Source organism: Rosa chinensis, chromosome 7, assembly GCF_002994745.2.
Source record: "Rosa chinensis cultivar Old Blush chromosome 7, RchiOBHm-V2, whole genome shotgun sequence".
In the NCBI taxonomy this organism is placed as follows: Eukaryota; Viridiplantae; Streptophyta; class Magnoliopsida; order Rosales; family Rosaceae; genus Rosa; species Rosa chinensis.
This window is the reverse complement of record NC_037094.1, coordinates 62,834,210-62,846,225: the sequence shown is the minus strand read 5'-3', so window position 1 is coordinate 62,846,225 and position 12,016 is coordinate 62,834,210. Positions and strand designations below refer to the sequence as shown.

The window sequence follows — 12,016 nt, the reverse complement described above, 5'->3', positions numbered from 1 at the left end:
GAAATTAATTTTTTCTTGAAAAAAAACGTTTTTTTTTTCGATAGAAGAAAGAAAATTACAAGACAAACTCTCTAAAACAACCTAATTGTAACATATCAAAATGAAAAGCAGGAAGAACTGAAGGAGGAAGGTAATCATTCCAACTAGCAACAGCAATTCGATGCCTAAGATTTGCAAAAGCATCTGCAATGGAGTTGGCTCCTCTCCAAATATGGGTGAATTGAATGTGCTGAAAATGACTCGCTAGAAATCTGATATCATTCACCAGAGTACGTACAAGCTAGGGAGTTGAGATTTTCCTATTGATATGGTCAATAAACAGTTTAGAGTCACTTTCAACCAAAATCTTCGAGCCTCCATACAATAAAGCCGCTTGTAAACTAACTCTCAAGGCTAAAACAGGAAGGCTAGCAAGCTCATATGAGCTAATCACGCGTTTAGCTAATATGAGCTAGCCTTCCTGCACACGCCTTTGCTTTACACACATTGCTAGACGACCCCCACACTAGTGCTAGGGTAGTACTTATTAAACCACACTAGTGCACACGCCTTTGTGTTTAGCTATTATTAAAATCTCCATATGAGCTAGTCTACCCTTTTCACACACACAATGTGTGGTGGCCATCTAGTACTATTTATTAAGAGATTATTTGTTGTTGGCCAAAATTAATTTTTTTTATAGAAATGACCCTAAAATATTAAATTTTTATGAGGATTAATTAAATTATAAGGACAATTATGATAATTTAAAAAAATATTTTTATTAAGATAAATACATACAAAAAAGACCCCACAACTCATTTTTAAGAGCATCATATAAGGTTCTTTCATTAAAGGAGTCTATTAGATTGTTTTGGATTTTAAAAGCTATGGGTATTCAATTACGATTTAAGAAAAGTCTTTTAAAATCTTGTGGTATTCAATTAAGTTTTTGAATTTTTTTTTCTAAATTTAGTGGTATTCAAAATCCCAACGAATTTCAAGGATTTTATTAGATGTTGGATTGTGGAGGATTCTAGAGTGCTTGGTATAAATACCAAATCCTATCAAAAATCCACTCTTTAGACGCGAGATTGTGACGTCTTTCTTTTTCTCTCTCATTCTAAAGATGAAAGGACCTCAAACAATAGAAGATAAACAGACGACGAACTAACCTTGACATGACGAGAAGTGACCTCAACCTTTCTCTATTCTCTACTAACCAAGGTGATTGCTCATATTTGTATAATCAAAATTCTTTATTCATTATTTATCTACATAAAATCGATGTAGGTTTGATGAGTTCAAACTATGATGAATTGATGGTATTCAAAATTGGTATCTCTACTGTATGAAATTTTGTTTCTGATCGCACATTATTTGTTTGGTTATATATACATTCTCTCCCGTAGGGCACTTGGAGGAACTGGCGTTGATGTGACATATATAGGATTCCTTATAGGAATTGAGTTACAATTGCTAATATTTTCTATAATGCTTTATCAGAGGAGTAGTTAGCCAGGAAATCAAATATGGAATGTGAAATAGTTTCTCATTCCATTAATTTGTCGTGTTTGGTTAAGTTATAAGTCTGAAAAAGAAAGTAAAATAAATGAGTTGACTGGAGTTCAATTCCATAAAAGAGGCAGAGTAGAAATACCATCTAGGGTGTGGTATTTCAATTCCTTCACTCAATGGAATTGAAAATTTACTTGTTTAGCCCTTATAAAATCTGGTCAATTAATAATTCTTATCTCCTCTTATTCATTTTTCTCATGACTCTTGCTATAATAGATCTCTACAAATTTAAAATTCAATCCAAAAATTTGTTGATGGAATTCAACTTTGAACTCTATCCTTTGTTCCAAAGCTTGTCTCTTAGATTCATATTAAAAAAAAAAAAAATCTTCCATATTTAATTTGATTGTGCATTATTGGAAAATCATAGAATTCAAATCATTTCCTAATCTCAAGTCTTGAATTCTTCCAAACACCACAAATGGAAATGCTAAATCAATTCCATTCCATCCTTGAAAAGAAAATTAGTACGATTCCTTTTCCCACTGTAACATTCTGATAAACCAAACGGAGCCAATGAGTTTCTACTCCAGCAATTATCAATCTCTCACACTATTTTTGCAGGGTGATAAGGCCAAATAGAAAATCAACTAAAGAGGTATCCCATTTTCTCCATATCAGCTAATAAGTAAAAGCTTACAAGTGAAGGCGCATGCAGGAAAGCTAGCTCATATGAACTAATCACGCGTTTAGCTAATATGAGCTAGCCTTCCTGCACACGCCTTTATTATACTACATTACTAGACGACCCCCACACTAGTACTAGGGTAGTACTTATTAAACAACACTAGTGCATGCGCCTTTGCGTTTAGCTATTATTAAAATATCCATATGAGCTAGTCTACCCTTTCACAAACGTAATGTGTGGAGGCCATTTAGTACTATTATTAAGAGAATACGTGTTGTTTGCCAAAAGTAAAATTTTTGACAAAAATAACCCTAAAAATTAAAATATTTTGAGAATTAATTAAATTATAAGGACATTATAACAATTTAAAAAATATATTTTTATTAAGATAAATACATACAAAAAAAATCCCACAACCCATTTTTAAGAGCATCAATATCATGTGAGGTTCATTCATTAAAGGAGTCTATTAGATTGTTTTGGATCTTAAAAGTCTATGGGTATTCAATTAAGATTTAAGAAAAGTCAATTAAAATCTTGTTGTATTCGATTAAGTTTTTGAAAAGTTTTTCTAAATTTAGTGGTATTCATTATTCAAAATCCCAACGACATTCAAGGATTTTATTGGATGTTGGATTGTAGAGGATTCTAGGGTACTTGGCAAGCCCTATAAAAAATTCACTCTTTAGACGTGAGATTGTGACGTCTGTCTTTTTCTCTCCCAACTACCACGGCGTCCATTGTTACTGATAAGATAGTTCAAACTATCTAAGGCGAGGGTCGCTTAATGCACAGACTCCGTAAGAGCCATAACAGCATAACTGTAACAAAATGTATAATCTAAATATCATGCCCAAGTTGCTTCTTAAAAAAGCGTACCACATCCCGACATACCGTCTAAATTTGTAATAGGAGGAGGTGATTGCGGCCATTTACAACATCACAATTCACAGAGACATTTTAGGGTAGAGAAGCATAATAAAACTGGATGTGTCTTTCTTTTATTGATTCATTGCTTGTACGTTCAAATTGGAGTTCAAGTGAGAAAAGAAGTAAAACTAACATCGAGTATAGGCCATTTTTATTTTTATTTTCAAAAAACAAAAAACTACTTGGAAACACAGAAACCAGACCATTTTTTGTTGTTGTTGAGAATTTATTAAGAGAATGGTATCACTTGAGCCAGGAACAAATCCCAAATTTCCCGCACCTTCTTGAACCAAACCAGAAGCAACGATGCAAAAGAAGCAAACTTTCGACCTCTTACTCAAAACCCAATGTGGTCATCTTTGCGCAGAACCTCAAATATGAAATGTCTCTTCTCCTCAGCCCAATCACTATCACTATCACCCAAACCCATCTCTAACACTCACCACACTCCTTCTCCTCCTCTCTCCTCGGTAAGCCTCTCTCTCTCTTTTTCTCTCTCACACCCCTATTCCATTTTCTCTCTAACCCACAACTCATAAATTTCTAGGCTTTTCTCCAACCCACAACTCGGTGCCCTGCAATTCGTTCGCTTTGGTTCAAGCCCAGAACTGCAGAGGGAGTACGAGCACTGCACACCATGCAAAACCCAGAAGCTATTTCGTACCTGACGCAGAGCCAAGCTGCTGAGATCGATGAGATTCTCATGGGTCCTCTGGGATTCAGTGTGGACCAGTTAATGGTTAGTTTTTGGAGATGGGTTTTGTTAATGGAGAATTATTGATAATGGGTTCGTTTCTGATTTGGGTTTTGCTTAATTTGTAGGAATTGGCTGGTTTGAGCGTGGCCACTTCAATAGCAGAGGTAAAGCTTTGTTTTTTCTTCTATCTGTGTATTGAGACGAATTGCTCTTGCATCGACACATTGCTTTTGGATATTCTTGTTTGCATTGTTTCGGGTGTTCTTGTTTTTGATTCATGATCGTGTGTTGCGAACTATAATCATAACTTGCACATTGTGTTTTCCTACTTAGTAATCTAAAAATGTGTTCTAATTTGTAGTTGTAAATGGCGTATGGTGGATGTCGTATTCTGTTGAGGGATGAATGAGAATATGCTAGTACACTATGAATTGCGAGAATTTAGTTGGAATGAGGAGCTGTACTTGGATGAGAGGATGCTTTATGCTTGTTTTTCAATTTATCTGACAGGTTTATAAACCGAGCGAGTATAATCGTGTCCTCGCGATTTGTGGCCCTGGAAACAATGGTGGTGATGGTCTTGTGGCTGCTCGTCACCTGCATCACTTTGGGTATAAGCCGTTTGTTTGTTATCCAAAGCGTACTGCTAAGCCTCTTTATACTGGTCTGGTCACTCAAGTAAGGAATTGAACTTAACTTGAAATTCTTTAGTGCTCTGTTTTACTATACGCATATATATGGGGCTGGTGGATTTTTCAGTGGAGGCCTATATATATTGAAAGATATTCTTATCCAGTGGAGTAATTTTGCAGCTGGAATCACTGTCAGTCCCTTTCATATCTGTGGAAGATCTGCCTTTGGACTTGTCAAAGGACTTTGACATTGTTGTAGATGCAATGTTTGGGTTTTCATTCCGTGGTAACTACTACTTCTCTTCATTTCTAGTTAATCTTTTCCTTTTGCCCATGTATATTGTCAAAGGATGTTGAAACAAGTACTTTTATTCTCCTTGAACTGTAGTCCATGTGTATACAAAGAGTGAACATGAAAAAACTATACTTTACGGTCTTGTAGAAATTTGTAAACAACTGAACATTGGATGCATTGCTCTGGTATACTTGTGCATCAGAATAATTTCTGCACTGCTATTTCTCCAATATACCGTGATTTTTGTCATAGCAAACCATCAACTTTGCCAGTTTGCCCAACTAGATGGGAATTCAGAAAAGTCCTTTTAGTAAGTCTAACTATATCATTATATGGCCTTTGAGCCTGTAGCTTGTGCCCAATATTAATCCTTTTTTCTGGTCCTTGTTTATGTGTTAATCAGTTTCATGTCATCTCGTTTTCCTGTTTGAATCATTGGTTGGGATAAATATTAGGTACTCTTGGATGCATTCACATTGGCCTTATTGAACAAAGAAAAAAAAGAATGTTCCTCAGAACTCCCACTTCTTCAGTCTATTCATGTTGAAATGCATATATTGCCATTATAACTTAGTTGGAATGTAGTGCAGGAGATGGTTCTGGTGTTTTTGACAGAGGTCCACACTTATAGTTAGTGAAAAGACCGCTCTTCCCTCATGGTGAAGCCCTTTGGAATTTTGTTAGTTATCCTAGATTATGTGGTCTTATATAATTCATAGAATTAAGTTTTTCTTAGATAAGCCATAAGCCTTCAAAAAAATTCAACTAAACAAATGATTTATAGATTTCTTCTCCTTTTATTTATGCAGACCCTGGCACCTAACACTTGATAAAATCTCATCCACATTAGAGGTTCTTCACTGTTGATTATTCTGATTGTTATTTAAATGGATTATATCTAACTGCAATAATGTGGGATGCTTCAGGTGATCCAAGGCCCCCTTTTGATAATCTAATCCAAAAGCTGAATTATATCAATAATTATGATCAAACACACCAAAAGTCCTCTGCTGTTGTCTCCATAGATATCCCATCTGGGTGGCAGGTTGAAGGAGATGGTGGTCCAGAAGGCATTAAGCCTGATATGTTGGTATGTTCTTGAAGAACAACTCAATATGGGGTTTATTACACATGATTTGTACTTTTATACTTGATTTAAAGATATACGTACTATATATATATATATTTATATATGTAAATGTAATAAGACATCTCATTGATGAAAACTTGGTACTTTCTAGGTTTCTCTGACTGCTCCAAAGTTGTGTGCGAAGAACTTTTGTGGTCCACACCATTTTCTGGGTGGTAGATTTGTCCCACCATCTATTGCTGATAAATATAAGCTTCGTCTTCCCCCATACCCAGGCACTTCTATGTGTGTACGAATCGGAAAGCCTCCTCAAGTTGAAATATCTGCTCTAAGAGAGAACTATATTTCTCCTGAGTTTCTTGAGGAACAGGTTGAGGCTGACCCCTTTGATCAGGTACGGATCTAGTTAAACTACGTGGCTGGTTCTGATTGTGCCACCCTTAGTTGAAAAAGCTGTCCATCGTATATTAGTAACCTTCAATTTTTCTTCTAGTTCCGGAAATGGTTTGACGATGTAGTGGCTGCTGGCTTAAGGGAACCAAATGCAATGGCCTTATCAACTGCTTGCAAGAATGGAAAACCGTAATTTCTATTTCCTCTGTTACTCTGTATTTTGTTGTTTGTAAGTTATGTTTGGCAGACTCTTCATATATGTTGGACATCAACACCAAGGATTGTTGTCACTTAGTTTACCTCTCTGCAATTTCACCTAGAGAACATGCTCATTTATCATTTTGGATGTTAATATGATTTTTTTTTTTTTGGGTTCAAATGTACATGGAACCTGTTGACCTCTTACTAGTTTAGTTGACATTATTTGTTTCTTCTACAGCTCATCGCGAATGGTATTGCTGAAAGGATTTGATAAGAACGGTTTTGTCTGGTTAGTAGCAGTCTATTATTGCTGTGGCAGCGTACATACATCAAGATTCTAACTATAGATGCTTGTTATATTGTTACTTACATGCTATTGAATTTGTGCAGGTATACCAATTATGAAAGTCGAAAGGCACAAGAGTTGTTTGAAAATCCTCATGCATCTCTTCTTTTCTACTGGGATGGTCTGAATCGGCAGGTAAACCATTTTTCTCTTTAAGAGTAATTATTAGAATGTTTGGTCTACAGTGATTGTAGGCATAGGTTACACATGCTGATATCAGAAAACTGGATTATGCAGATCATTGTTGTGCGTATCATCCCTTATCAAAGTAGAATCAGACTTACTTTCTAAAATACTCATTAGTGCACCCCTGGAAGCACTTGATCTTGAAAAATGTGTGCCATATCCGTCTTTGGCCATATCGCTTTTTTTTTTTTTTTTTTTTGAGATTTGAAATTGTGGCCTCCACCTCATGGTTGTAGTACTGTGTGGCTGCATGTGTTATAGAGTTTAATGTTGTTTGCACCTTCTTAAATATTATGGTACTAGAAGTCAATCATTGCAGAATGCAGTGCAGGAGTATCCAGGCTGTGCTTGGAGGATTATATACCGCTAGTGATGTGTTGTACTGAGAGAGATGGGTAATAGTCTAGATTTTAGATACGTAAATGGATGACATGAAATTTACTGGCTTCCTAATGTTTAGAAGCCTTGGAAATTCAAATGTAGTCAAAAACTGAAATTGCAGTGCCTGATAATTGGATTGAAGTGATATATTTGCATGGTTTACATCAGACATGAGTTTGTCGGTTACAAATTTTTCTTTCTAGGTAAAACTCATATAGCATATGAAGTCATATAATCATGCCACCTATACCAACTTAAAACAGCACTGACTTTCATTTTTTTGATGATGGTAGTGTAGCTTCCTTTCTTTTTACACTGCTGTTTGTAAGAGCGAATGAAATTTGTTTTTGTAATGATCTATAAAACATGTGGCAAAGTATAGGATTTCACGCCGGACTTACAGTTTGGACGTAACTTCTGTTCTGGAAGAAAACATTTAGATGTGTGATAATCTTGCATGATGAAGATCATATCTTAATAGTATCTATGATTTATAGGTGAGAGTGGAAGGATCTGTGCAGAAGGTTTCTGATGAGGAATCTGACCAGTACTTTCATAGCCGTCCTCGAGGAAGTCAGATTGGAGCAATAGTTAGCAAGCAGGTTTGTTTGTTGTTGCATAAATTTTGAAGGCATGAAATATTCCTTTTCTAGAATCAGTGAAAACTAAATGTTATTACACTGATGTTATTTGATCACTAAAAGAAATAGATAACTTCTTTCACCGTGACTTGTTTAATTATGTGTTGCATTTGTTTTCTTATTTTATGAAAGAAAAATTTTGTGCAACTGCATTGTCAGATAAAATAGTTATATATATGGGAATGTGTAATGTATGGATGTATAAATATAAAACAAGGGTTACAATGTCAATGTGAAGAACAGGGTATTACTGAGTGGTTCGGTGGGTAAATGTAACGTTGCAGAAGCATCTGCAGTTATTTAAATTCATCATTTTTTACTATTATGCCATATTTTGGTGTTCTGTTTTACTGATACTATTAATTTCCTCAAAGGAATATGAATAACTGGTATCTTGTTCCTTCAGAGCACAATAGTTCCTGGAAGGCATGTTCTCTATGACCAATATAAAGAACTAGAAGAAAAATTTGCAGATGGGTAAGCAGTTACTATATCTAATGGCTTTATTTACAAATTACAATGTAATTGTCCTTGGCCCAAACCTCTATCAATCATCTTAATGACATGGATTATTGATGTAACTGTTTGCAATGTATCTACCTTTCTCTTAGCAACCATACCATAAAATGGAATTCTATGTAATTCCAGTTATTTGTTTCTGTCTGCAGAAGTTTAATTCCTAAACCAAAGAACTGGGGAGGATACAGACTTAAGCCAGAGATGTTTGAGTTTTGGCAAGGTCAAAAATCTCGCTTGCATGACAGGTGGTTCCTATCCCATTTATAAAGGGTGATTCTTAAATCCTTTTCTTTTGCTATATTATCTACTGATGTGGCCATAATGGGATGAATTGAAAAGATCTGATTCTGTGACTTGGATATGCAACTTCATATAGTAATTATTTGACACTGCCTTGGATATGAACTGTAACTCAGATATCACTTGGGTTTGGGTTTGGGTGGGTTGGAATTGGATCCAGAACTAGTTGATGATTTGAGTTGACTGTAGCAGTCCTTTTATTAAACTGTGAATTTATTTTCAAATTAATATCCGTGCTGTGTGTACAAAAATCAATAATAAACAACATACATGTGTTTCTGAAAGGTTGCTTTTTGAGTGAGATGGCTCATTTATGTGGTAGTCTTGAGTAGTAATCAAATTCGGCCAAAAAGAAAAATCAAGAAATCTTATCGTAACATAATTTGTTCCATATTGTTGGGAATTGCATATATGATCAAAATGTCAGCTTAATGAAAAGATAAGAAGAAAATAGCATGTTTATCGGTAAGACTTACTGTACAGTATATTTTTGGTGATAGGCTGCGATATTCTCCTCAGGAGATCAATGGACAACAAGTATGGAAAATTGAGCGGTTGGCTCCTTGATAATAATTTCAGCACCTTCATTTTGAAGTTCATCCTTCAGGTTATTATGTAATTTTTACTCATAGTTACTGGTCCTATTATTTTATTTATTTTTCTCTTTGGCATGCATGTGTAATGTAATGGTAGTTAAGGTCATCATTATGTCTGTTTCCGGTGGGTTCTGAAGTACAGCATAAGTCCCATCAAACACTTGCATATATTAAACACGAAATTGTGGTTGGGAGATTTAGCAGATTGCAGGTGATATCTTGCCACTTCTATTTCCCAATCGTCCTTATTGTTCAATCTTTGTTCTAAGTTCTAGTATACTACATTTCCAGAGTATGGAACATTTTGAATACCAACTGTACAAGACGGTCTGAATTAGGTACTGTGAATGGTGCAGACATTTTTTTTTTCTACTGTTAAAGTTTGAAGTCTGCCAAGATTGTGATAGACAATGTCCTTGCCTCCTGAATTAGTGTCAAAACTCCTGCTCTTGCATTCTTTACTAGCAAAGAAACTGCTTCAATCCACACAGTCTTTTGAAAAAGATCCCTTTTTTTTTTGGAGTTGAGACATAGAGATTCATTGATGAACTATCCTTCCTTGCCACAAGGGATAGTCAAGAAGGTTGAGATGAAGTAGCCATCATTGAACACAGCCCCCTTCCTGCGGGTTTGGCTGCAGTTCTGTGGGAGGTCAAACTGTGACAGTTGGTCACATGCAAAATGGCAATTGCTTTTGAATTTTGATAGGGGATCAAAAAGTTTTACTGTGGTGTTTCAATTTCATAATTGACTAACAAGTATTTGTCTTTTAGGTCACCAGAAGTAATATTCTCATAATATTGGAGTCTGAATCTTTCTCACTACATTTAGTGCACAATAAATATTAAAATTCCTATATGGGATCATTAAAAATTTAAACCAAAAGAAAGGAGAAATTCTTTTTGCTCTCTTAGAGTATTTAAAGCCACTCTTGAATCTTAACTTTTGGAGGTTTATTTAATGCATGCTACTTCTCAATAGCTTTGATAACCAAATTTACATGTTTTGATCATGCTTTATTAAAGTTAGAGACTCATTCTGCAGACTTTTGTCGGTACATGGTAGTCTGTGAAATGGTAGACAATGGGATTATATATGTATTAATTTTAAGATCTGTGACCAAAGATTAATTGAAAAGAAGAGAAACAATTGAAGTAATTGAACTGCAGTCCTTCCTCTTTAAAATGCTTATTATGGCATCCTCTCTCTCTCTCTCTATTTTGTAGGTTTCTTTAGTCCATGCTTCTTCCCTATATGAATATATATTGCTTAGATTTGTGGATAGTATCATAATAGTTTGATTATGGTTCATGACCAAACCTGGGCTCCACCATGAAAACCAAAAACTGGAATTTCTTCTCAAAGATCTTTTGACCAGCTGAAACTGAAAGCTGACACAACTTTATTATTGAAAGGCCACTTCGATGCAGAGTGACCACACCACTCACTTTCTTTTTAGAGTTATGATTTTGTGGATTTTCTCTTTTCTTTTTCCCTTTGTTGTTCTCTATATGTTGTATAAATGGAAGAGTCAGTAATTCAAAGGGCTTGTGACTGTGCCATGTTGAACATCACCAATATCAGAATTCAGATAGATCCCAAAGAACTAGAGGTAGGGAAAATATTAAAATTTCTAGAATAAGAAAGGATTAGAAGATTCCATCCCTTTCTGTTTCATATCATGCATCTGAAAAGGCTTGGGCCTCTTTTACTCATTATTCCACAAGTGGGTAATGCTGTTTGATCAAACCCATTAGCTGAAAGCATTTTGTATTTCAGAAATACTATTTGGAGACCATTGACCCCCTGGAGAAATGTTACTGTTAAAGACACTCAAAGTAGCCATTTTGGTTGACTGCTTTGCAGTGCCAGTGGCCACAATTCTTACTTGGTTGATGAGTGACACAAGCCATTGGAATTTCTAATTGCTAAGGATGAATATATGGATAAACTTTTCTTTTTATATCTGTTTTAGGAGTATTTTTGTTAGTGCTCAAGAGCCTTTTAGATAATCAACAACATATTTTTGTGCTTTTGATATTTCTTTTCATGGATTTCTCTTATATCTCAGGTATGCAGAATCAAATTTAAGGCCTTATTCGACATTTTCGTGCATTACTATTTGTTGTTTTCGGGTTTAAAGTTATAGGGTTATAGTACACGCTCGCTTGGATTGTTTCCTATCAGCTTTATAGTGAACTTACTGAGATATTATGTCACAGAAATTTGAGAATGCAAAACTTGGATTCTGCCTGCTACCAGAAATGGGAAACATTACTTCAATGAAAATGTGTAGTAGGAATGGTTTTGATGATTAATGTTTGGAAATATGGTTGAATTTAGATGGATGGTGCCCAATAGCTTAAATCATGATTGTGGATGGTGTGCATTCTTGAGTTTTCAATGGAGGTGAAACTTTTCCTTTCAATGCCTTTTGAATGTACAAAACAAAACATCCGAAGTGGGGTTCAATCTTATCTCCAATACAAAATTATGGTGCCCCTGAACAAACACAAAACAAAAGATATTGAAGAGGAGGGGGAGGACCCCCACATATATACACAATTTAGAATATGAGAGACTCCAAGAGGCACTTGTGAGCAAATGAGAGTGGCCCCTCCTAC

At 35.3% G+C, this 12,016-nt stretch overlaps 1 protein-coding gene across 4 annotated transcripts; it reads left to right on the top strand.

Moving 5' to 3' along the window:
- The first annotated feature begins 3,318 nt into the window (after positions 1-3,318).
- Positions 3,319-11,732, top strand: LOC112180153 (pyridoxine/pyridoxamine 5'-phosphate oxidase 1, chloroplastic). Of its 4 annotated transcripts, none has more exons than XM_024318658.2 (15): positions 3,319-3,585; positions 3,663-3,854; positions 3,938-3,976; positions 4,323-4,490; positions 4,625-4,730; positions 5,666-5,829; positions 5,981-6,223; positions 6,323-6,411; positions 6,662-6,712; positions 6,814-6,904; positions 7,834-7,938; positions 8,384-8,454; positions 8,646-8,741; positions 9,297-9,403; positions 11,615-11,732. In XM_024318658.2, the coding sequence occupies exons 1-14, from the start codon at positions 3,463-3,465 to the stop codon at positions 9,361-9,363; spliced, it is 1,605 nt and encodes a 534-aa protein (XP_024174426.1). In that variant the 5' UTR covers positions 3,319-3,462; the 3' UTR covers positions 9,364-9,403; positions 11,615-11,732. The 4 variants fall into 4 exon arrangements, with proteins under 4 accessions (XP_024174426.1, XP_024174422.1, XP_024174423.1 ...); XM_024318654.2 differs by lacking the exon at positions 11,615-11,732 and adding an exon at positions 11,464-11,603; XM_024318655.2 differs by lacking the exon at positions 11,615-11,732 and adding an exon at positions 10,619-11,139.
- The last annotated feature ends 284 nt before the right edge of the window (positions 11,733-12,016 follow it).

What these genes read in the sequence shown, in the direction of transcription:
- LOC112180153 (XM_024318658.2), top strand. Translation starts at nt 3,463, where the DNA reads ATGTGGTCATCTTTGCGCAGAACCTCAAATATGAAATGTCTCTTCTCC. An exon ending in CTTCTCCTCCTCTCTCCTCG is followed by an intron (nt 3,586 to 3,662) that starts GTAAGCCTCTCT and finishes ATAAATTTCTAG; the next exon opens with GCTTTTCTCCAACCCACAAC. An exon ending in ATACTGGTCTGGTCACTCAA is followed by an intron (nt 4,491 to 4,624) that starts GTAAGGAATTGA and finishes GTAATTTTGCAG; the next exon opens with CTGGAATCACTGTCAGTCCC.